Raw genomic sequence first — 25,527 nt, 5'->3', positions numbered from 1 at the left:
ATAGAGATGAGTGTTTCTGTTTGTTCTGTAGGTTCATGTCGGTCCAATGAGAAGCACCAGTATCGGCTGGATGAAGCTGAAGAGCGCCAACCCTTTGGATCACCCGATTCTCCAGCCAAACTATCTCTCCACCGGTAGGATTCAGTCTATTTCCCAAGAGAACAAACTCTCTATGAGACTTGGAGTTGGGTTAAACTGCTGATATTAAATCCATTTAAAACTTTCCCTCTCCTCCCAGATATTGATGTGTGGGAGTTCAGGGAGTGTGTCAAACTCTCCAGAGAGATTTTTACCCAGAAGGCCTTTGACCCGTTCCGTGGTCCCGAAGTCCTACCCGGTCCTCAGGTCCAATCCGACGCCGACATTGACGCCTTTGTTCGGCAGAAAGCTGACAGCGCCTACCACCCGTCCTGCACCTGCAAGATGGGCTCGCCATCCGACCCGATGGCGGTTGTCGACTCGAACACGCGTGTTCTGGGCCTGGAGCAGCTGCGTGTGATCGACGCCTCCATCATGCCCAGCATTGTCAGCGGCAACCTGAACGCTCCAACCATCATGATTGCAGAGAAGGCTGCTGACATCATCAGAGGTCGCCCTCCTCTGGTTGACCCAGGGGTTCCCGTGTACCAACCGCCGACGCTCGACACACAGAGATGAACAGAGAGAGCAAGTTAAGGTTAAACACTTTACAACACAATCCATTATCGAGCAACAACAGCAGTGGGTAGCGTTTGTGTTATGATTATTTTGCCCTTGATCTGATAATAGCATTGATTTCAGCATTTTACATGTAAAATTCAGTTTTTTAGTAGCTTACTTGTTGTCTTCTGATTAGGAAACAGGGACTCTATCACTTGTTATTTTCCATAATTAACTTTAAAGCTAATGTGATGAGCACTGACACTAAATCCAGGCATTTTTGTATGGTCAGCTGCGTGCTGGCGCTCCATGACGACACCATATTGCAGGGGAAAGATGCCGAGCATTTGCAAAGGCACTGTGAATGCAATGGAAAATTACTCCTCGTGACATTTGACTTCATTTGCCTGGCATTAATTTGTTGACTATGAACAATGCATCAACTTTGACATGTTTGTGTGCATATAAAGTTCAAATGTCTTACTAAGCACACACCTTCACAAGACTACCGTGAATTTGTAAGCCTTATAATCAAACCTCTCTGATGTAAACAGTGCCTTAACTCTCCCTTTCCATGGAAACTAACATTGCTTAGATAACATTACATCCACACTTCTTCTCCTGAGGTAATAAACCAAGGATTCAACACTTAAATAGCTATATACTTCAAAAAGTATATCCACTAATGAATCCATTTATTTCCGTCACAGAGTTACAAAGTGTTGACTAGAAAAAATCATTTTCATCCCATTGTGTTATCTCATCAGCCTTTATAGATTATATCTCTTCATAAAATTTTGTTCACACAGCTGCAAAAATAAGAGTGGCTAGCTCTTTTTTTTTCACTGTGAATCTGACTTTGAGCAACTGCAACTGAACAATTTCCCTGAGGTGATCAATAAAATATTATACCCAAAAAATATAATACCCAAACTGCCTCACCAGCACTTTTCAGTTTTGTCTCTTCTGTCAGATAAGTTGCTACGTTCTTCTTCCTTCCTGGAAACTAGCAGATTCAACAGTTTGACAAAATACTCTTTTCGTTGGTTTGTTGCACACTATTTGAATCAGATAAGATAGTCAAGCCTCTTGTCTTGTTTCACAGTAGACACTAACATAGTTTGTTAGGCTGACAACTTTTGTAAATTCCAAGGTATGTCCCCCCCGTTGAGACTTGATATTTATCAAGTTGTTGATTTAACAGATGAGCAACAAGAAACACGGGCAAAGGTCACAGCAGATTTAATAACACCCACTTGCATTAGTCCAGCTCACAGCTTTCATTTGGCTTTTGGTTCAGGACCGTCTGGTAGCTGTTTTATCCATGTATCAATACATGGGAATTATGTTTAATGGCAATAATGTTTAAATACTCTAAATGTATCGTGGATGTTTACAAAGAAGCTTTTGCAGATGAACTGATCAGATAATACTATCTGATAACACTATGTGATCCTGTGAAATCATTATATTCTGATGTCCATGTGAATTACTGTCTATTACCGATACATTTGGTTCAGCCAGGACTGAAACATAGTACATTTAACTAAATACATGAAGTATTTATTTTAATTAAATTCACGTTTTTATTTCCAGCTCTAATGCAGACGAGTGCTAGAATGAATTCTGATTGTCTTAATAAGCTTTGCATTACTCTATGAAGTAGTTTCATCACAGTGACATTGTTTACATTATATTCAGTGTTGTACAATATTACTTGAATGTTTAAATCATTTGTGATATGTCATAAGTAACACGTGGATCGTAAAGGGAAAATTATTGTGAAAATTCTTACAGCCTTAATCTTTGCAAGTTTTTTTTCTTTTCTTGTATTGATTGTAAACAAACGCTAGAAACCGTCCCGACCGTGTCCTTGTGACTTTATTCAGTGATCCTTACAAAAATCCTCACCAGGTTCATTGTCAAGAATTAAAATGTACAAAACCGGGGGGGGGGGGGGGGGGGGGGGGGGGGGGAGATTCCATTGGTACAAAATCTTAAAGGTACTAGTACTTATGCTACGAAGAGCTATATTTTTTAATTTCCATACAACAAATGGGTAGAAAGCAGAAATCTTAATCACTTACTTTTTATAAACACTGTGCAGATTGTATACATGTTTCATAAACTGTTTTCATAATCTGTAAAGCAGTGGAACAGTACAAAAAAAATAAAGTTGTGAGTTGCACAACAAAGCTTTGTGTTAGTTTGTGTCACTATCTTTCTTTTGATAAAAGTCTGAATATGAATGCATTTGGTTATTTATTTGGTTACCCGATTGGTTATATTGGGTGTCATACACAAGGTTTGGTTTTATGGACTCAAAAAGTAAATCTGGAATATACAAAGTCATGCAGTGTTGACCCATCAATTCTGATTTCATTTAAAACAGGGATGACTTATTCATTCTAAATAAAAATATTGGGTGCTTATCGCCTGCAGCAAAATATACAAACTGTTGCTTATTTGTGTTCTATGTAAGGCGTCTTTGAGGACTTCAAATAGCGCTATATAAATCTGAAGTATTATTATGTGTGTAATATGGCTTTTTAAGTGGTCTTTATTACTCTAAAATGCTTCTTACTTGTCAGAAGTATTCAAAACAGGTAAATAGAGCCTTTGGTTGTGAGATATTTTAAAGAGGTAATTGTTTAAATCTTGATTCCTTTCTGATGTTGGTTGTTCAGATTTCACTGCTACTCGTTCACCTGTCAATCAAACACTAAGGCGACTTAGCTTCTCAGATCACCATTAACCAATCAGAACTCAGAATTTTGATTTAAATTTATCACTGCAGAAATGTTTTCTCATTATTACTTTAAATATATTTTTCCATTTTGTGCAAATGCAATCTTTGTCACAGTTTCACTGACACACCCAGATAGGTACAGAGGTAATTAAAATTTCTCAACAAAAGTTGTTAAACACACTTGCACATGCAGTTAGAAAATGCATAAGTCATAGATTTCAGCTGTATTGACCACTGAAACCTGTGTGTGTGTGTATATATGTATATATATACAGTACATACAGTGTTTATATGTAAATACCTACAGTGTATATGTAGATATAATATATATATATATGTGTGTGTGTGTGTGTATAATACATACACATACATATACATACATACATACATATATATAAGAAGAAGGACTAAGTGCATTTACAGTACCCTGGCAGTATATCTGAAGAGTATTCAGCTCAGGTTAAAGTAACCCTAATGTACTGTATAGTTTCATTTTTAAGTGTAGGCAAAAAAACAAACACTTCCCAATATTGGCAAGAACCTTTTGTCCTCACAACTTAAAAAATGAAAACAAAAACAGGAGTAATAATAATGTTTGAATATTGATGTGCGTGTAAATGCACTTAATGATCCTTTGTTTTGGTATTATATTTGAAGGAGCCCTTTGATTGCACAGATCAAATGTGTTTCTCTGACAATAGCATTTAGATTGAGAAAAATAAAATAAAAACAAGATTGCCCTGCCATTACCCAGTGTTGATTTGGAAAAGTTGACATGAAAACATTATTACAGTTGGCAGTGGTAGACGAACACTGGTTAGTGGGATGTGTAGTTCTCCCTTCACAGACAGCAGCTGTTTTTGGACATCTTGTGCACTTAAACATGTGGTGCAACTAAAGGAAATCCTACAAATAAAAGGCAACAGTTGACATCATTAATTTCATTTCAAAAACACAAATATACTGAATTTATATATTGTAAGGAACGTTTCTCTTTCTGTTGTGGTGTTATAAACATACAATATGTAGACGGTGACAAACAGCAAATATCTGTTTGAGATGTATGTACTAAATCAGACTCATCATGAACAAGCACTTTAGATGAGGATAGAGAAACTCCAAATGACATTGCTGCTCAGCAGGTGAAACCAGTAACGTGGTTATGTGGGTAGGATATAAAAGGGCCTGGAAACGAAGCTTTTTCAAGGTGGAGACACACATGACTAAAAGATGTTTCACAGCTGATCCTGTCATGATTATTTTGTGCTTGAGCAATCAGGCAGAAAAAGTCTCTTGTTTCTCCTCTTTGTTTTATCAACTTGATGAGTGATGTATTCCTAATTGAAGTCGCTGTGTCACATTTCCTCTACAGCTGTTTTTCAGTCATGTTCTCAGTGTAAACACTCAGGCAGTTTGTCTTATTTTCATAATTTTGCATTTAAATAGTCTCAAGCAGGTCTGAGTGAAGTGAACACGTCATATGCATATTCTGTGTAAGTTTGTAACAATGAAATGGTCTTTCCTCACAGTTGTCAAAAGGGCTTTGATAAAAGTTAAGGATCACTATGGAAAGTGTGACAGTGTACTACAATCCTAAATCTTTCATCATTTTCAGGGTATTTAAAGTGATCAAGTCAGTAAAATGGGTGTAAATAATGTCTATTGTTGGTGTGAAGGGGGAAGGATGATTTGACACAGAAACACACTGTCAGAGTGTCATATCAGCAGGCTCATGAACTTAAGGATATGCCTGAGAGCAAAGTGTTTTATCAGTGATATGTGATTTTCTTTTCAAGTCAAGTACCGAGACAAGCAACGTTTAACCCTGAACCCAAATCAGCCTGATCGTCACTCTGCACTGAGATTAGCTGAAATATACAAACAAATAATATATAATATAGGGTATATATACTGTGTATATATATATATATATATATATATATATATATATATATATATATATATATATATATATACATACACAGTATGTCACCTTGTTTTGTTTTTGTTATTTGAGTCACGCAGGCCAAAATGTAATGTAATAACCAGCGTCTGTTATCATGACCACTAAAGGTCAAAGGCCCCATGACATGGTGCTCTTTGGATGCTTTTATATAGACCTTTGTGGTCCCCTAATACCATATAGGAAGTCTCCTTCACAAAATACAGCCTTGGGGTAGAATTACAGCCACTACAGCCAGTCCCACAATGAGCTTTCCTTAGTGTGTGCTATTTCTGAATCTGTAGCCTTTGACAAAGAGGGGGGTCAAGGTGGAGGCTGGGGGTGTGGCCTTGACCAACTGCCACTTTGCTCGTTTGAAAGCCATGATGTCTCTCTCTCATGAGTGGGCCAAATTCTCTGGGTGGGCAAAGCAGAGAAAGGGGAGGTCATCAAAGGCAGAGCAGGATACCCAGGGCTCGGTTTACACCTATCACCATTTCTAGTCACTGGGGGACCATAGGCAGGCTGGGGGAACGCATATTATTGTTAAGATTTTCATGCCATGGGACCTTTAAAATAAGACATTATATTTACATAACATAAAACTTAACTCAATACAGAGAATGTTGGAATCATTGGACATTTTGCAGCAGGATAAATGCAGCTTTTCAAAGCCAGCGTCACTCTTTCAGTCACTTATCAATGTGTTCAGAAAGGTGAAACATTTTCTGTCTTAATGATTGAGCGAACAGTGTACAATACATGGTCTTGTTTGTATAAAGTCCCACAATTTTAGGACAGTGCAGCAGAACAATGACAACATTGTTCACTCAACATGGATGCAAACACCCTCACCCTTGTTTTGGCTCTGTGCTGCAACCCTGTGTTGCAGCACAGAGCCAGAACAATAAAAATTTACAAAACTTGACGAGGGCGAGGTTATTTAGCTATATCAAACCCCTTTTAATATTTTAAGAAGTATCCTGAATTCCTGCTAAATGACAGGCAGGCTGGCGAGTAGATAGATTCACTCTGGTTTGAACTTTTGCTTAATTTAACTCAGCTCTTCCATGTTACCATCCGTTTCTCTCATCTCTCTTACGGTTCCATTCATCAAGCCACAGAAAGAGAAAACAAGGCACTTTGTTCTCTTATCCATCCATGTTAAACATGTTGTGTCTATGGCAGGGTACTCCTGAGAAGACATCCCCTTACTGTGGAATAGTTGTAGAATTTTAATTGAAAAAACCTAAATAATCCAGTGTGAGTCTGCTATAGCGACGTGATGCGTATCATCTCGTCTGTTAGGTCCTCCTCGCACTTCAGAGCAATGTATGGCTCCTCGTCGCTGTAGTCATGGATACTGCTGTCTCTAACACGTGCAATAGCATGTAGGTCCGAGCTGATGTTCCCTGTTTCCCCAGCGTTGCCGTTACCCATACTCCCGTTCAGCAGGTTACTGGCAGCGCTTTCCATCTCATCGATGGTCATTTCGCAGGCGTCTGCAATTTCGTGTTTCGTAACTGCTACAAACCTGGGGTCCCTGGCGAATTTTCCCAGACCCTCAGAGATCAACACCTGAGGACAGTGAGTAAAACATAATCAAAGCTGAAAAGGTGATTGTATCAACAAATTCACTTTAGAAATCACCTAAACTTGAGATTCTGGAAGTCACAAGAACATACAGTATATGGCTGAATACATGTGTGTTTGTGTGTGTGTGTGTGTGTGTGTGTGTGTGTGTGTGTGTGTGTGTGTGCATGTGTGCATGCTATGATTAGCTTGTTGCTGTCTAATTTGATATCATCATCATTTTACATTTCATGGATTAAACAATCAAAACATTTATCAAGAGCTTAGTATTAGAACGTGTTGCACTGCATGCCAACTCTTATTCACAAAGTAATACACAAATTAGAGAGTGACTCTCTCACATGAGTGCCTTGCGTGATTCAATAACTACTTTTCTGAGGGCCTGCTGTCTGGATTTATTGCTGTCTCTATTTTGGTGCCACGGGGTTCGATTCTCAGGGCCAACTCTATACATCAATACATATTTTTTACTCACAGCCTCCACCACACTGTTTGCGCTGCCTCTCTTCTGCAGGAAGTGTGAGCAGCTGTCTGCAGGTAACTGCAGAAGTGACGGAGAGTGGCTGCGATTGGTAGGACCGTCCTGGCTGTCTGTATACCACGAACTCCTCTTCACTGCTCCGGGGATGCTGCCGATGCTGCCGGGACTACGCCAGTCCACCTGAATACACACCCACACGCACACATGCACAAAGTCACTTTTAAACTTTTAAACTACATTGAAGTTTTCTTACACTGATCGAGATGCCTGTTTAATGAAGTTCAGTGTTCAGTGATATCCATCAGAGGCTTGATAAGAACATCAACAGTAAAAATAATTATAAACTAGTTGTTTTTCTGGTGTTTCTTCTGTTTTTAGTACTAACACTAGATGTTCTGTGGTTTATCTTAACATGTGGCCTTTTATGACACAGTGAACCAGACCTGTATGAGTGGTGTGTAGCTCGGGGAGCAGTCATGGCTGATGGGTGAGGCAGGAGGCGTGACCCAGGAGCAAAGCGACCGCGTAGGGGACAAGCTGTGAATTCTGCTCGCATCGAGACCGGCCACCGCCATTACCTGAGGTTCAATCAATTAAGGCCGACATTTTGGGGTAGGGAGTAGAGACAAAGCAGGTCTTAAAAGTTGTATTTCTAGCTTTGTAACAACTGCATTTTGTGACAATACTGTATATCCATTAATCACAATATTTACGTGTGTGTGTGTGTGTGTGTGTGTGTGTGTGTGTGTGTGTGTGTGTGTGTGTGTGTGTGTACCTGTTGCTGCACCAGGTGTAGTGGAAGAGCTGTACAGGATGGAGAAGGAGGAGCGCCTTCCTGACTACTTTTTCTGCGAAGACACTCAAAACTGAATGTTGGCTTGTTGGAGGCTATGAGAACAAACAAGAACCAAAAAAGATAACTCTCTGGACTCCAACTGTGGTTACTTACAGTATTCAAGAATAAAGTTAGATAAAACACAAGATAAGCTTATTTTACTCACAATTATAACATTCGTATAATATGATACTAGATACTAATCTAATTCAGCTTTTACTTACATTAGTAATTATTTATTACAATTAAGTTACCAAAGGGGAATGACTGTAACACAACCTGGCAAGTTCAATAGTGAATGAATCCGCCCACTTTATTGATATGTGCAATACAATTATGAAGGAGCTCCAAAAAACTTTTACCTGAATAACACAAAGTTTTTATACATTCACTCTCTAAAGTGTCGAGGAATCTTATATATTAGAAATAAGAAAATAAACTGTACAGTTGTTGTGCTGTGGTGTATCACCTCGAGGAGAGGGTAAAATCCATTTCCTGGGTGACCGCTTGCTGTCTTGGTAGATGGGCAGTTGGTCATCGTCATAGTAACCATCAGACTGGTGGTCGCCCTTGGAAACCTCAAGGTCAAAGTGTCCCTCTGCATCATGGTGTTCCTTGTTGGGCAACCTGTGAAACAAAAAGATTAAAAAAAAAAACGTCACGTATCTATCTTAGAGGCTCAAAGAATTATTTCAGTGTTGCAAAAATGTTGTAGGTGCACCATGAACCAAGTGCTCATTTTGTATAAATTATCTGCCATTTGAAAAGCCACTGCTGTATTAAAGTGTTTTGTTGTCAGTGTTTCCTCACATCATTAGACTGACAGCTGCCGTCACAGTACCTGTCCTTTGGGAACATGATGTCGTCTTCGTGAAACTCCTCCCCGCTGAAGTACTCTCCCGAGCCTCGCTCATCATCGCTGTCCCTGCCCCCTGGCTCCTCTCGACGAATGGTAGGGTAGAGCCCACCGCCGCTTTCTGAACTGGCATCAAAACATTAAAGACAATGAGCACAAATATTACTCAGTGCAAGTTTGATAATTATACATATGTAGGAATTACATGTCCCTATCATTTTATCTGCTGTTTGTTGGCATGTTTAGGCAAATTTAGTGCATAAAAAAAACACAAATTTTACCGTAACACCTACCTGCAATTCATTCCCTATCATATAAGCTTTTGCAGCATGTTTTTGTGACACACCCGCCATAAACAACATATTGTGAAATGAAGCTAACATCATGCGCATACCTAATGTAGGCCTCATAGTAGCGTGTCCTGCTCCAAGGAGAGGAAGTGGGCAGTCAGACAGACAGGACAGCAGGAAAGGAATAGGATGAGAGGTTGCATGCAATGACAAAAGACAAGAGGACACACATTAAGGTGCTTTCAAAAATAGATTTTTGTCCAGGCTGAATATTACCTGAATGGTTTCACCACTTTACAAGCTTTCTCTCCCTAAGCATTCAGGGAAAACTGTAATGACATTACATGTTATATCCCACAGTTTTTATTTTCAGTTTATTATATTAAGACAAGTATACTTGTAGAGCCCAAATCTCTGAGAACATAAGGGAAAGCACTCCCTCAGCAGGAGAGGGGTATTTGGTTAATATTGTTATACAAAAGCTATTTGTTGTCATGTTCATCACTACCAGGAAATATCTAAATTGAATACTTGCTGCAACCTTTGGGAAAGGAAACAATTAGCCACTAATAACTGTGTGGGCAGATATTTGCACATCTGTGGGGGTGAACAAGGTTTTACGTGGAGCAATGACATTCGGTCATGCTGAACAGGAGGCTGTCAAGATGGGTTTCTATGGAACATGTCCTTTTTTTCCAATTTATCTTCTTCATCTTTTGGGAGTTTCAAAGGACAGTTGGCAGTGCAGCTGGGCTGGCTTCACTTAATATCACAATATTACTAAGAATATTTTAAGATATTCATATTCATGTCAGAGATCTGAGACGATAAATTAAAAATATTGAATTATCACTCAGCCCCATAGTACAGTCCATCAACTTTGCTCCTCTCAAACTGCTAAACCCTCATTAAAAAATACTTTTTTTCTTTACTTAATTAAATTTCTATGTAAGGTCTTGAATCAGCATCAAAAAATAGATAATACATCCTTAAATATAATACGAGATGCTCCTGAGGCTGCTTTGGTTTACGCAAAACAAGATTCTCCTATAAAGGGGAACTGCAGTGATTTTACCAACGGGTATTAATGGGGAAATGCCCGCAAGCCAGTTCAGGCAGTCAACTCGAGCTGCACCGTTGTACACACGCGTGGCATGCCTCATTCCCCGTATCATTTACCAAACACAACCCCTCAATTCTGCAGTCTATTTAAGCTGCACAATTTCCCCAATCTCTTACTTCTCAATGCTACTGCTGCCCTGCACCTGTATCACTGCCTGCAGTTAGCCTGTTGCTAACTACTGCTGCAGGCTCCGGCCAGGAGGAAGCTACTTTATCCCATGTAAAACAAACTGCGGGGAGTGATGAGGTCGGATTCTGGCCACCAAACACAACGTTCTGCTGTTATTATAAACATTTAAATTGTGAGTTGTCTGACTGAACTGTAAATGTATTGTATGAATCCATTCTGACCTCGTGGAGTGTGACTTCCAAAGTTTGTCTTTGCTGTCAGTGGACACTGATGATCCATTTTGGGTGGAGGACGGACGGTCTTGCCTTAACAAACACTTCTGCTGCCTCCCATTGTTCATGGAGAGAAGTGAGGGCACGTTGGCATTGTTGAGGTTGGCATTGGAGGGTATTGGCGATTGATGGCAAGTAGAAATACAGTGAGGATGATTATACGGATGAGGGGAGTGATAATGATGGTTATATAGGACAGGTGAAGAGTTCATCTCTGTCTCCCCTCCTCTGTCCACGTTGCTGGCTCTCCTGCCTGTTTGGGTGGGTTCAGTTGAGGCAGTACAGGAGAAGGGCAGGATCTGTAGCGGCCGTTCAGTGACAGTGGTTGGGTGGCAGTAGCCTTGCTGTTCGGCACTGACCTGGTAGACATGGTTCCCAAAAAGGCCGCCGTTACGCTGCAAAAAGAGAAACCAGAAACCAATGAGGCCTGAGACAAATAATAAACACAGTAAGCTGATTATAGTACAACTCACAAAGATAAACAACGTTTAAATCAGTGGATCGCAACATTCATTCATTTAACAGTCAATCAAATGTTTCAAAAATACCTAAAACAGTGGGGTGAAATGTTATTAACAAAATATGTAATCATGTGAATCCAGCCTAGCTCTACACCTCTTCCTTCTGTTTTTCATACAGAAGATCAGAGCCTGTTGTTAATAATAACATTTACTTGTATACAGTTACCCCTGAAAAAAGTGTACAATGTATTAAATCTCATATCTGAATGTAAAACCAGGTTCTTCTCTGCATTGTATACAGTGGCTTGAATAAGTTTACACACCCAGGCTAAAGTTGATTAAAAAGATAAATAAAAAAACATCTTTTGGAAATTGATCTTAATGCCTTAATTTTAAAAAATTAGGAAATTCCAACCTTTTAAGGACACCAATTTTCTGTGTGAATGAATAATGTACTGTAAATAAATAAATGTTCTTCCTTAAAATACAGTCGCATAAGTATACCCACCCCTGTGTTAAATTCCCATAGAGGCAGGCACATTTTTATTTTTAAAGGGCAGTTATTTAATGGATCAAGGATAATATGCATCCTGATAAAGTTCCCTTGGCCTTTAGAATTATAATAACCCCACATCATCACATGCCCTTCACCATACATAGAGATAAACATGGGGAACTTTCCATAAGTTTATCTCTCAATGCAAATCAAACAGTTATTAAGCTAACTGAAATAAAACCATGCCTATCTCTAGGTTTAGTGATGGGTATGTGATGATATGGGGTTATTTTAATTTCAAAGGCCAAGGGAACTTTATCAGGATGCATATTATCCTGGATCCATGAGATAACTGTCTTTTAAAAATAAAAATGTGCCTGCCTCTATGGGAATTTAACATAGGGGTGTGTATACTTATGTCCCCTGTATTTTAAGGAAGAACATTTATTTATTTACAATACATTATTCATTCACAAATAAAATTGGTGTCCTTAAAAGGTTGGATAATACTAAATAATAACAGAATGTGGATCCTGGGTGTTATATGTGAGATGTTGTCACACTAATTTACACTAACAGCACAGCTACTTGACTCTCTGGGACGTCTGAAACAAAATAAATAAAAAAATGAACAAACTAACAAATCTTCAAGGATTTTTACCCTGTAGATTTCCTCTTCTTCCTCTCCATCAACATTTACCAGCCCTGCCTCTTGAAGGTCACAAGATATGGCTCGCCGGATCTCTGGTCCAATGTCATGCAGCGTGCGCAGGCCGGCCTGCAAAGAGAGCAGCTATAACACCAGATCTGCCAGCCATCACAAGCTTTTTATATACATGTGAATCTCGATCTGGTTAAGAAAAACAATGGGCGGGTGCCCAGATAGCTCAGTTGGTAGAGCAGGTGCCCATTTATAAAGGTTTAATCCTCGAAGCAGCGGGCTGGGCTTTGACTCTGGACTTTCATGTCTTCATCCGTCCTGTCAAATAAAGGCCTAAAACGCCCAACAAATAATCTTTAGAAAAACAATGGATATTAATGTTGGCAAACATTCCAGTTTTTTCATGTGTAAGCATGTCACTTTCAGTGTATAAGTATTTAATAAATGCTGATAACGTGGTTTTAAAGGCGGTCAGAGCAAATCTCACATCTTCTGGAGGTTTTCAGCTCTGTGGAGCATTAAAGTAAAACAAGCAGAGTTACTTTTAAAGGGAGACTTGGCCCAAATTAAACATGTTCTCACCTGTTGTGGTTTCTAGCATGCATATTTTTTTTTATTTTTTTTTTACTTTCCTAGGAACTATTGCTTGGTAGTTCCAATGAAAATGTGACACTGCACTGTGGAGTATCCAGAGAGATTGTTTTTGCAGACAGAGATATTGCTTTTTAATGTTTCTGACGTCATCTTTCAATGCTGTGAGCACCACAACCCTCAGAAACCAATATTTAAAGGTAGATGAATTCATCAAAACATTTTGCGCGGCATGATATAACTGGTGGTGATGAGTGACAATGACCCATTGGAAGTCCATATTGTGATGTCTTTGTTATAACCGCAAAACCCTTAAGCTGACAATACCTGAGCGGCTTTTTGGGGAGACCTAACACTAAAAAACACAGACAAAACAGTATTCCAATCAGCATCTTCTAAATGCATGAGCAACTTTTCAAAACCTTGCCTGTATTTGAATTCTCTAATATTTACTGTATTTACTGGTTATTATACTGGTTATTAGAATCTAGATGTGAGTCTAATACTAAACAAAAATGTCTAGGTAGATTTTCTGTTGTATAGACAGACTTGATGTGAGAATCAAAGTTAGCTCTTATGTAGATGAAGGATGTTTAGTAACATTCAATCACTGATTTGTTCAGTGCCTTGGTGGAATAAATATGTGAGATTGTACTCCCATGAACACAAGCATGATACATTGTACTTCACTCACCTGTAGAGCCATGGTTGTGTTCAGCCTTTCCCATGAGTGCCTTCCTACAAGACCTTGCTCTTTGCGCCTCTTGAACTTCCTGAAGTAGTCCTGTATCAGGAAGGTGGCATAGAACTTCCCCACTGTTACCTCGTCATCTGAGTGAACAGACCAGACAGCCTCCCAGATCAACACCAAAATACGGAATTATCTCAACACAGAAATTCTTTTTGCATCCATATAATTGGAAACATAAAATCCCTCAACAGAGATCTTACCCACCACCACTATCTCGACATCTAAGAAAACAGATCTAGGCAGGAAAGTCAAATAAACTAGCATCAAATATAAAAGTATAAAAGTATCACAAGTATCAAAAACTGAAGACCATTAACAGTATAACATCACAATGATAAAAACCACCAAACCAAGATAATATCTTGTCAATAAAAACAAAATACTTCTGTAACAATCAAAATGAAAAATACCAAGACATGTAAATGAAATGCCATGAACCCCTGCTGCATAAGCATAATCAAGACCATCCAGTCTGGAAAACACTATTTCAAAAGGATCACAACAGACCAAAAAACAGACCATCGTGTCATAAAGTCATTTTTTGGAAGCACATCAAAGAGACTGTGGTTTTCAATGATTTATCTGGGGGTAAAAACACAGTTGTAGTTACCCATTGTAGTAAATTTGAAGAGGTGTGCGTAAGACTGTCGTGACACTGTCATAACCATAACATGACACATCTCATGAGCTGACTGATCCGTCATCAATTTTCATCAGGTAAATTATGACACTTTTAATGGAATGCCGACATTGTTAAAGATATTTGTGTAATAACACCATGATTACTTAATTATCAAAATTACAGAAACTATTAAGTGTAACATTACATTACTCATACGTGGTTGGTTTTATAATTGCCATTATAATGACACCATTATAATTGTCATGAATATTTTCCATGACCTCGAGTAAATTTAAACCATTTAGAATTTTCATGAAGATGTCATAAAGTTTGATTACCCTGTCGAATGCTTTTATAAAAATGTCATGAAGAAATCCTTTGTCCTCCAGTAAAGTGTAACCATTTGGACTTTCATTAAAATGTCATTTAATGTTATAAGGCCAGTTTGGCGACAGTGAGTACAGTGCTGAGGTGATTTATTAAGTTTTGGACGGATGAACTTGTTGGTAAAGTAACCACTAACTGCTGCTGTTAAATTGTTTATGGCCGGTTAAGTAGGCTAAGTTGTTAAGTCATTATACAGACATTAACAGGTTATGTTTTCTTGTCTAATGTTAAGTTAAGTCTGGTTAATGTCAAGTTGTCATGACAAAGATATTGACGAGTTATGTTGTTTTGGTTAATCACAAGTTGTCATAACACAAACATCTCAAACAATGTCAACATTGCTGTGTGTCGAATTGTACAGAATGGCACTTCAAGAATCATGAAAAATCATGTTCATGACAGGTGTAATAAAATGTTACCAACATAACATTAATGCCAATATCAGAGCTGAATGTGTGTGAAGTGGATGACGATGCTTTTTACAAATCTCTGCAAATGACATTTAAACACACACGCACACACAACATGTGCAGCAGCTTTTAACCTGACAACAGATACCATCTATGCCTGCAGCGCATCTTACATCTGAATACATCTGCGTGGTTATGAAACAAACTCTTCTTGCACAAAAACGAACAAACACATACATACACAGCTGCTCGTGTGTAATAAAAAACCCTCTATTCACCGCCATCAGAGACAGACGAGGAGAGGTGTTTTACATTGTTGTATATCTTTGAAAAACAACGAGATCTGTAGCGAGAAGCACATGCAAGAAGGCAGCAAAGAGAAGCAGCAGGGGTCAGATCTATGGATCCCCTTTGGAGGGAAAACACACAAACTACATTAAGCCAGAGAAAAAGTAGTGACTACACACACTATCTGCCATGCAGGTAATCTACTCAAGCGTGGGTCTGAGTCACTCAGATAAAGTTGCTGAAGCAGAATGGGGAGAGGCTAAACAAGAAAACAAGCAGCTGAAGCCCGGTGCGTAGGAAATGTGGGAGTTTTTTTCCCATCGTGACCTTTCCTCAAATCCATTTTAGCTTGAGGGGAATCAAGTAAAGGTGACAAATGTCAGTAGGATGGATGCTTTAAGATGGAAGCACCATTCCATCCTGATCTGATGATTCATCTTAAAGCAGCTGACACATTTCTCTACATCTCCCGACACAGCCAGAGAGAAACTGTTAAAGGCTCTGTTCAGAAAATTAAACCTGTGACCAAAAGCATATTCACAATCTTAAAAATTAAGTTTTTGTCTACTATCTTCACTAAAATGCATTAAATGCAAAGACCATCTAATATCTTAAAGTCTCTGAATCCAGATTGTTAGATGTGCATGAATGTGTGGGCCAATAATTTATCAATAAATCATCTTCATAATACACTTTTAGTTTGTATTTTCACGATTTATGTTTTTCAAGCAAGTAATCTGTAAACATTTTCACTTAAAAGAAAATAACCAAGTAGACACAAGTGATTTTGACTGTGTTTAACTGGCTTACTTGATAAGATGCTAAGATTGTTATTTTCTTTGCAATGCATCGACCTGGCATGGGCGGGTCAATTTTGTGCCCACAGGTGACAGCAGGTTCTCTTTCTGGACAGAGCCTGATGATGTTATTTAAGAAAGAGGTTATCAGTAGTTCATGCCACCAGACTAAAACAGAACTTCTCCAGACAGCACAGGACGGTGGAAAGAGAAGAGAAGAAGGCCAGCAACTGACAGAGCACTAATGAAAGCAGAGGAAGCTGTGGAAGAGAGAGGCTTGGCAGAAAAGATTCAATAAAACAAGAAGAGAGGTTGGCCATCTATTGCACACAAAGACATGTAGTTAAATTAAATTTGACAATTTGTAAAACACAACAGAGCTGAAGCATTGTAAGCAATGAAGGACACTGGAAAAACTACATGAACACAACTAGAGGAGGCTGTATGTGCCGGCTGGACTCAGGTGTGCCTTTCCTTAGCCTTCTTTTACTAAGAATTCTTTGTGTAAAGTGAAAAAAATAATTCAAAGCGACCATAATGAAACCAAACAGAAAAATCACACATAGCACAACTCTATCATACTTGGCTAATGTTACAGGAACATATGTCGCATTGGTTTTGATGATGGGAATGAAACCTGGCAATAAAGAAGCTGCAGAATCTTTCTTAAGTGCACATTAAAAAAAGATTTTAGCAAAACAAGTTATGTATGTATTTAAGAGCATAATTTTGTACTGTATAATTTTTATACAGTGAGGGAGAGCTAGAGGAGAGAAGAAAAGAATGCAAAACCAGAGACAGCTAGATTATTGATAGAGGGGCCGCAGTTAAACTGTGACTGGCTGACAGCGATAAAGGAGAGTTTCCATGAACTGAAGTGAAAGTAGTCTACAAAGTAACCTGGTCTATCTGGTTTGGGGTTTTGGTTTGCAAGTGGGCCTCTCCACTTCAGAAAAACAAAAACAGGATGCTGAAGGCGTCTGGTGGATTAACTCTAAATACCTGTTTCTTAAAGCGATACGCCACCCAAAATCAATCTTGTGTATTGAACATTACCAATATGTAGGATTGAAAAGGTGGCATTGAAAACTTTGTTATTCGCTTTTTTAGTCCAGGAGAAGGTCAAAATGTTTCAGATTTTGTTGGAAGTCTCACTTTACTCTCTCACTCTCTCTCTGAATCCATGATGATTCTCACATCAAAAAAGTGAAAAGTTAAAAAGCTCGGCGTAATTCCTTGCTGATGCACAGTATATAGCAACATAGTGTAGCAGAGAGAATAAAAGTATGTAAATAGCAACAACTTCCTTTCATAATTCAAATTAAGGTAATAATAAATTTGCATTAAAATGCATGTCCATTCTTCCTCCTTCTATTAATACACTGCCATTAGGGTGCCATTATTGCCATTGGCATTGCATACAAATGAGAAGCAGTGTGTATTCAAATCTACCAAGTTAAAAAACAGTACAAAGGAAGTAAAAGACACAGTGAGGTTACTGTTTGAACTGTGAATGACGGTACAAAGCAAATGTTGATTCATGTTTATGCATGAGTTGACCGTGTGCCCTGTGTGTGTAATGACCACTGACCGCCTGCAGGGGGCACCACTTGGTCCAGTAGCTTCATGCTGGTCCTCTTCCAGATCTTTTTAATCACAGCTCTAAGCTCCTCATTGGCTTGGTCCAAGTTACCTTGGAAATGGTTGAAAAAGTGGAATGTTTAACTGTAAGGTCACTTTGGTTAAAAGCACAGAGTGATGATCAATATAGTGGTGTATTAAGTGGTTTCTGTTTGTAGTTTTGATGCCGTGTGTATTAAATAGCATGAGCCTTGTTGGCCTTAGAGGAGGGACTACTTATTGAACATTTTTGACTCCCTCTTGTGGCAAAATGTTAAATGTTATTGTTAACTAGAATAAGGAGTCCAAGACACTGACACAGTTGGGAATAGGGGACTATAATACTAAAAGTCAAGTAGCATGACGCAAAATTATCAAAAACATAACTGTGTTACATTAAAAAAATTATTCACCAATCTATAGATAATGTAAATACAAGGCTCATGCTAATCTCAAATATGACTTAATATCATCTGGCCCTCAGTCAAAGGTAATTGCTGGTATAAAGATTTTTTGCCAAGGTGCTAAAGCGTCTCTGTTCATGACATTTTGGATCATAAATAACAAACACACTGACTGCTGTAGTGGTTTCTCTGGGCTGTCATCTCAAGTAGCTTTTATGCCTGGAAGCTCCACACTTTGGCCCAGTAACTCCCTTGTGCTCCCTGTTCCTACCTCATGGTCATACTACTTAAAATGAAGGATCTACTTCCTACTGTAAGTGCCTCTTTTTTACTGTGCAGAATACACAGCTAAAAATAGTTCAACCAATCAATATGAATAATCCATAAGAATAGAACAAATAATATTGCAGATCTCCTATGGCTTGAAGGTGGAGACTTACCCTCAGTCTTAATCTTGAGAGCAGTGCGGACCAGAGCAAACAAGGTGGCATTAAACATGACTGTCCCATCACTGTTGAGGGGCATGTTCATCGCCACCAGACGCTGCAACAGAAGTTCAGATTTACAAGGAGGCAGCAAATGTGAAATTAGTACTGTGAAAGCTTTGAATGTCCTGTATATGTCAATGATTGACAAAAGTGTTCATGTATTGTATGGCACCCTAAACATTCACCATAGTAGTGTTTACACATTTCTCTATCTGTATAGGTGTGAGCGTGTCGTTATGTTGTGGAAACCTACTTTACAGGCCACTCTGTGAGGGCAGAGCTTGCCAAAGCCCAGCGGAGGCTGGATCCTTCTCAGCAGAGTCACCACATCAAGGTGTTTTATCCTGCCCCTGGCAACAAGATGCATTCAAATATTAGGCACTATTCCACTGAGCACAGTCTTCACTGCCTCTGCAGGTCCTGATAAGTAACTCATTATCACAAATAACACAAATATCCCTTAGCAGTAGTACAGTGTAATGCAGTATAGAGTATAAGTAACAGGGGAAAAAAACGTCTGGTGATAGTTCTCACTTTGCTTCAGGGTCGTATTCAGACCAGATCCTTTTAAACTCATCCAGGTGATGTGGTCCAAGAATGGACCAATCGCGGGTCAGATAGTCAAAGTTATCCATGATGACAGCAACAAACAGGTTTATGATCTGAAACCAGAACTTGCATTAATCTTTTGTTTGTGGTATTTCATTGGCATTTCATTTTCATTCATACAGGAATGTGCATGCTCAAGTATGTGATAAAACGTTACTGTTAGTGCACAGAGAAATGTCTGAAGATTACCAGGAAAGCACAGAGCATGTAGAAGCTGATGAAGTAGATAATGGCAAAACCGCTTCCGCAGGTTCTCTCCTCTCCAGGGTTGTAGTCCGACTCTGAATCACACAGCTTACCTGGCAGACAGGCCAACATGATCTCCTGCCAGGCTTCACCTGTGGCACACCTAATATAGAACAAGAATCAACATTAACAAAGGAGCAGAATGAGGGGATTTTCCCCACATCTGTTTATGCATTTGTGATTATTACTCATAATGGCTTAAAGCAAACAATGTAAGCTACATAAACACCTGAAGAGCATCAGCACAGCTTGAGGAAAGGTTTGAAAGTTGTTGTTGCGGTTGATTTGTGTTCCATCCACCATGGCTATTTTCCCAAACACCTAAAAAAAAAGACACAACAACATCAGCCACCCAGTTCTCAAATTCTGACAAGAATACAAGACAAATAATGACTATTTACACACAATGAAAACAGTAACTGAAGGCAACACATATCCTGCAGGGTGTCAAATAGGTTATAGACCATGTTACCTGCATCCCAATTACAGCATAGATGAAGAACAGCATGGCTATCAGGAGTGCAACATAGGGTAGAGCCTGGGTGGGAAAAAAGAAGAAAAGAGTGAGACACGGCTACGTAACACTGGAATCTGCAGTCTCTCATTTGAGTGCATTGTCAAACCACAGCTACACCACCAGATCCCCTGGTTACCTTGATTACATCTTGTACAACTTGTCTCTGTTGCATTTTGTATGTTCTCTTATCTTGGCGTGCTACACAGTTTCTTTAGACCTTGTATATTAGTTACTAGTTATTAGTTGTATATGAGTATATTACTCATGCCTCTATATTGTTTCTGTTTAGAGTATGTATATATTGTGTGTAAATTTCTGTTCTGGTTGATATGTATGTGTAAGCACAGTGTGAGTAACAATGCTCCAAAGACAAATTCCTCGTATGTGTCCTCATACCTGGCGAATAAAGCTGATTCTGATTCTGATTCTGATAGAAGTGACTAAAAAAACACAACCCTGTTATTTTTTTCAATTACATCTCACAAATGAATTGTAGTTGACTGGCTACCCAGCAACCCGTTTCAGAAGCTTAGATCTCTCGCCTAAAACCTAACTTGATAAAGTGTAAGCTCTCATATCTCATTGGTTTGTATTAATATTGCAGACTCAAAAGAGGGTTTGAATGTCTGCAGTGGGTTACAGTCTCACCTGGAAGGACTTGATGAAGGTCCACAACAGAGTCCTGATGCCCTCCCCTCTGCTCAGAAGTTTGACCAATCGCATCACTCTGAACAGACGGAAGAAGGTGATGGAGATGCGAGCACTGTCCTCCGTGTTCTAGTGGAGGACATGGAGAGTGATTACGGTATAAAAAACAGAAGGTTTCAGATCCAAACAAACACAATGATTACATCTCTGTACCAGTCATTCATTTGTGCAGTCATACATGCATTCCTTCAATCCCCATGTGTGAGTCATATTAGAACAAGCAACATTGAAGTACAAGACAATCTCTATGATGACAAACCCATTTGTCATCTTTCTGTGTCTTTGCAAGGACAACAACCAAGGAGCAGCATGCAGAGTAACTGTGTCTGTGCCTAACTGTGACCATTTCATGAGCAACAGACCTAAAGGACTTGCATATATAGTACATTTAACTCTAGATGAGTGATTCAAAACAAGCAACAGGCATAAAAGGTGCAGTCCGAAGACAAAAAACAACAAAAAGCAAACTGTCATATAGTTTTTACAACTGATACAAACATCAAGGTTGACCTTCTACTGTCTTGTTACAGTCAATCACACAAGACCTTTGACAAGAAATGTAAACTCAAAACATTGACTATAGAATGTTGGTAATCTAGTTGCAAACACTTGGGCAAGCTATGTTAAAATGAAGAAATCAGACAAAAGACCATACATTGATATCTGTTTGTCTCGGTCATTCCATGCACCCAGACAGGACGAGGTGTCAACAGAAAAAATGCCAGTTGAACCATGAAACTGGAGCCAAAATGCAACAAACTAGGTGGATTCAAAACAAGACAAACATTAAGAGTTCAATCACAAACCATCACACAATTGAGACCATAAAACATCTCAATGTTTTCGTCAGAAATTGAGCGACAGAATGTGACAACAAAAACATCTATTTCTGGGTTATTCATTTTCTTACCCCTGGCTCCACTATCACCTTGACGACAGGAATGGCTGCCGACTTGAAACCAAAAGCCTAAGGTTAATCCGAGTTACACAAACCAGCTGTACAGCTTTGCTTTATGCTATGTCATCATTACCTTTGATTTATTCAACATGTAATTGCATTAAAAACGCTCAGAAGCACCTTCACTTAAAAAACAACACAGCATTACAATGTATACCACAAACAAGAACACTGTCATCATAAAGCCTGTCATGCAAAAGCTTTACCACATATTCTTAGCAGTAACACCAGACACAAGATGCAAGCTTTCAATGCGTAGGGAAAATGTCTCCATCAAAATATCATACAGTTTAGCTGTTGACGTTGACGATAAGGAGAAAGCATTGATACACCTTCTGGAAGAGAAACGCTGATATTGTTGGTTTTGCTTTGTCATTACTAGTGTTTACATATACTTTTCCCAAATAAATTTTATATTTCACCTAATGAATTTGCAATTTATGCCGGATTTAATTCAAAACACTGAAGAGTTTTCACTGTTTTAAAATGATATGATCTTTCAATGTCAAGCCTGATAAAAATAAATGTATACAACTTAAAAAATGTTTTTCTTTCTGTTAGTGACACACAAATCTCTTCCCTTTGAGAGTTGCTGTAGCTTTCTTTTCCTTTCTTTTCAAGACACCAGAACGTGCTGTTTTTTACCAACTGCTTACCTCTTACTTCTAAACCCCACTAATCTGGTATTTAAGCAGGCCACTCAACTGATAAGGTCCTCCTTGCAGGGACAGGGACAGTGCTCCATGCTGCCTTCAGACCTCTGCTGCTAGACCTGTCTGCTGCATTTGACACAGTGAGGAGTGAACCTCTATGTATGGGAGCGCGCTCTACCAGGTGAGCTATCCAGGCGCCCTCACTACCTATTTTCTGCTACAGACTACTACTATTACATCTCACCAACCCTTACTTATGTCTTTTTTTTTTTTTTAACTACAAAAAAACATCTTTTCAATGCACTGGAATTTTCTGAGTAGCAGAACCGTACAGCACGTATTCAGCAAGTGCAGACATGCTCTTTTGGTATATTTACCTTTTGCTCTAACTCATACTAATAATATGTTAATGTCCAAGTTTTTGTCTGCAATGTTTATTTTGAACATTATATCATATGCTAGAGTTTAATCAACGGTAGTGTACAGTGTGTTCTTTAACTCAAACATTCATTTAAAGCAAGAGACAGACAGGACAAACAAACGTTCATATGGACAAGCCTGCAGCATGCATGGAGTCAGTGTTAACCACAGCTGCAAACCAGAATACAGAGTGGCCTTGAGGCAGTAGTAGAGCACATTCAAAGGCGTTACCAGCTAAAAGAGTTTATTAAATTATTACATTAAAGATTTTTAAATAATAACTGAGCTGCATTCAAAAACATCAGTTCCCAATTAAAATTTAGACTTCTTTTTTACTCATTATTTGATCAATTTTGAGGAATCAAATATACTGGGCAATTAGCAATGAATGTTTGAAAAAATATATTTGATAAAAACAATCAACTATAATACACAAATCAATATATAAAAAATAAAAATACTATGCATCTATTGTATATTCACAACCTGTAGTTTATAATTATTTAATGTGCATAGGGTTGGAATCATGGTTCTCATAATAAACAAAAAAGATGTTAAACTCAAATGACATTATTTAAGCAACATCATCACAATTTTACCATGTCATGAAACTGTGGTTTTATGACAGATGCTGGAGTTGTGAAGAACAGCAATTTTTGCATAAAAAAAGTTGTGATCTTGAATGCTAGAGCAAGGCCTTCTTGCTGGGAGCATCACAGTAAAACTGGCGTGTATGTGTGATAAATGATTACTTACATTGATCTCAGTGATGGCAATGTCAACCACGCTACCCACAACAATTAAGGCATCAAACGTGTTCCATGCATCAGCAAAATAGTTCTGCAAGCACGAGCAACAAAGACACATAAAAGAAGAAAGAGAAAGAAAACAAAGCAAAAAAAGACAAGGTAAAAAAGAAAGATTATGAAAGATAGAAAGAACATTAAAAAAGCTGTGATTATATTTAAAAGCGAGTGCGGTTGAAAGTCAAATCCTTTTTGTCACTGAGTCTGTGATGGTACTACTTGTTTGATTTATACAAATAATTGATTTATAGAAAGATTCATTTTAAAAGTTAGCTATACTTTGTTATTAACCATCTTGGTAGTCATCTTTTATTTACAAAGTCATTTACTGACACTGATGTAGTGGCAGGCTAAAAGAACTAGCCACCATAGACCTAAAACAATTTCACAAGATGTAATTGGCATGGAGCAGTGGCTTAATGTATTGCATGTGTTGGTATTTAACAAACAGGTAGCTGATGGACAATTTTACAGCCAATCAGAATGGACAGTATTTGGTCTATGGGGCTCATCAACCATTAAATCCACAACAGATTCAACAGACTTGCTTCATGAGCAGCAATTGGCTCTAGCCAACCTTAAAAGATGACACAAAATTAAGACAGGAAGGAAGGAAAGGAGGAAAGATGTGAAGGGCGGAAAAAACGGAGAGTGGCAGCAGCAGCAGTGGAAGAGCAAGAGTTATATATACGTCTTTCTACCTGGCTGAGTATGATGTCGACTACACTGCCAATCACAACCAGAGCATCGAAGACGTTCCAGGCGTCCCCGACATAGCCCTGATCATGGCAGTATGCATAGCCAGCAGGAGGAGAGGGGGAGGCAGGAGAGGAGGGGGATGCAGGAAAGTAGAAGAGGTAGAGAGGTTATAGTGTGGAGTAATGGAAGAAGACGATAGACTATTGGCAAAGAGGCCAAGAGGGGAGATAAAAGAGACAGGAAGAGTGTATGAAGGCTGGGTAAGATAAAAACTAAAAAAAAAATACCCTTTACGGATGTAATAGTAATAATAAAAGGAAGATCTAAAAGGAAAAACACTAAACAAGATGATTTAAGGAACTGGTGTTAGTTTTGAATATATTTTAGGAAATACAGAGGAGAGGAGAGGAGAGGAGAGGAGAGGATGGGGGAGAGGAGAAGGAGAGGGAGGAGGAGGCGAGGGAAGAGGAGAGGAGAGGAGAGGAGAGGAGAGGAGAGGAGGAGAGGAGACTTACTCTGGGTTTGAAGGCGATAAGCTTAAGGATCATCTCCACAGTGAAAACTCCAGTGAAGACCATGTTGAGGATATCCATGGCATAGTTAAACAGGTGAGACTGACCATGGTGCTAGAAAGAGACAGGTGGACATACTGATCAGAAATAATAAAATAAATATTTATTAATAATACATGTACTGTATCTGTATCTGTATTAAGTAATTGCCATACAGTGTGTAATAATAGGAATAGGGTGAATCCTCGGCAATAAATCATTGCAAGAAAGGATTCACCAACTAATTTATGTCAATCTGACTTTGAATGGAAAGCACTTACCTGAATGGCCAGACACAGGGTGTTTAGGATGATTAGGACAAACATCACATACTCAAAGCCAGTAGAGTTGACCACATACCAGAACTTGTACTGGTAAGGGTTTTTGGGGATGTAGCGTCGCAGAGGACGAGCTTTAAGAGCATATTCCACACACTGACGCTGCAGTTGTGGTGAAGGTAGATGGGGGCAAATAA

The 25,527-nt window shown here is 38.8% G+C and overlaps 2 protein-coding genes across 18 annotated transcripts in view; one reads left to right on the top strand and one right to left on the bottom strand.

Moving 5' to 3' along the window:
* chdh (choline dehydrogenase) overlaps window positions 1-1,363 on the top strand; it is an 8,808-nt gene extending 7,445 nt beyond the window's left edge. For both annotated transcript variants that reach the window (XM_032521565.1, XM_032521566.1), the window contains exons 9-10: window positions 32-134; window positions 239-1,363. In XM_032521565.1, coding sequence (XP_032377456.1) covers window positions 32-134; window positions 239-657 — 522 coding nt within the window. In that variant the 3' untranslated portion in view covers window positions 658-1,363. The remainder of the gene's footprint in view (window positions 1-31; window positions 135-238) is intronic.
* A 4,637-nt stretch (window positions 1,364-6,000) lies between these two features.
* The window catches only part of cacna1db (calcium channel, voltage-dependent, L type, alpha 1D subunit, b), a 76,868-nt gene continuing 57,341 nt past the window's right edge, over window positions 6,001-25,527 (bottom strand). For 7 of the 16 annotated variants that reach the window (XM_032521548.1, XM_032521549.1, XM_032521553.1 and 4 more), the window contains 22 exons: window positions 25,334-25,492; window positions 25,017-25,127; window positions 23,753-23,836; window positions 21,876-21,917; window positions 20,906-21,034; window positions 20,213-20,278; window positions 19,970-20,061; window positions 19,684-19,843; window positions 19,420-19,547; window positions 19,139-19,235; window positions 18,838-18,940; window positions 17,965-18,066; window positions 13,813-13,949; window positions 12,528-12,644; window positions 10,859-11,304; window positions 9,490-9,516; window positions 9,081-9,221; window positions 8,709-8,866; window positions 8,180-8,292; window positions 7,848-7,982; window positions 7,399-7,584; window positions 6,001-6,908 (listed from right to left, as the gene is read on the bottom strand). In XM_032521548.1, the coding sequence (XP_032377439.1) occupies window positions 6,603-6,908; window positions 7,399-7,584; window positions 7,848-7,982; window positions 8,180-8,292; window positions 8,709-8,866; window positions 9,081-9,221; window positions 9,490-9,516; window positions 10,859-11,304; window positions 12,528-12,644; window positions 13,813-13,949; window positions 17,965-18,066; window positions 18,838-18,940; window positions 19,139-19,235; window positions 19,420-19,547; window positions 19,684-19,843; window positions 19,970-20,061; window positions 20,213-20,278; window positions 20,906-21,034; window positions 21,876-21,917; window positions 23,753-23,836; window positions 25,017-25,127; window positions 25,334-25,492 (3,039 nt within the window). In that variant the 3' untranslated portion in view covers window positions 6,001-6,602. Of the gene's footprint in view, window positions 6,909-7,398; window positions 7,585-7,847; window positions 7,983-8,179; window positions 8,293-8,708; window positions 8,867-9,080; window positions 9,222-9,489; window positions 9,517-10,858; window positions 11,305-12,527; window positions 12,645-13,812; window positions 13,950-17,964; window positions 18,067-18,837; window positions 18,941-19,138; window positions 19,236-19,419; window positions 19,548-19,683; window positions 19,844-19,969; window positions 20,062-20,212; window positions 20,279-20,905; window positions 21,035-21,875; window positions 21,918-23,752; window positions 23,837-24,503; window positions 24,582-25,016; window positions 25,128-25,333; window positions 25,493-25,527 lie in introns of all 16 variants that reach the window. The other 9 variants (XM_032521554.1, XM_032521555.1, XM_032521559.1 and 6 more) reach the window with 3 other exon arrangements.

The sequence above is a fragment of the Etheostoma spectabile genome, chromosome 7 (genome assembly GCF_008692095.1).
Source record: "Etheostoma spectabile isolate EspeVRDwgs_2016 chromosome 7, UIUC_Espe_1.0, whole genome shotgun sequence".
In the NCBI taxonomy this organism is placed as follows: domain Eukaryota; kingdom Metazoa; phylum Chordata; class Actinopteri; order Perciformes; family Percidae; genus Etheostoma; species Etheostoma spectabile.
This window is presented reverse-complemented; position numbering and strand designations above follow the sequence as displayed.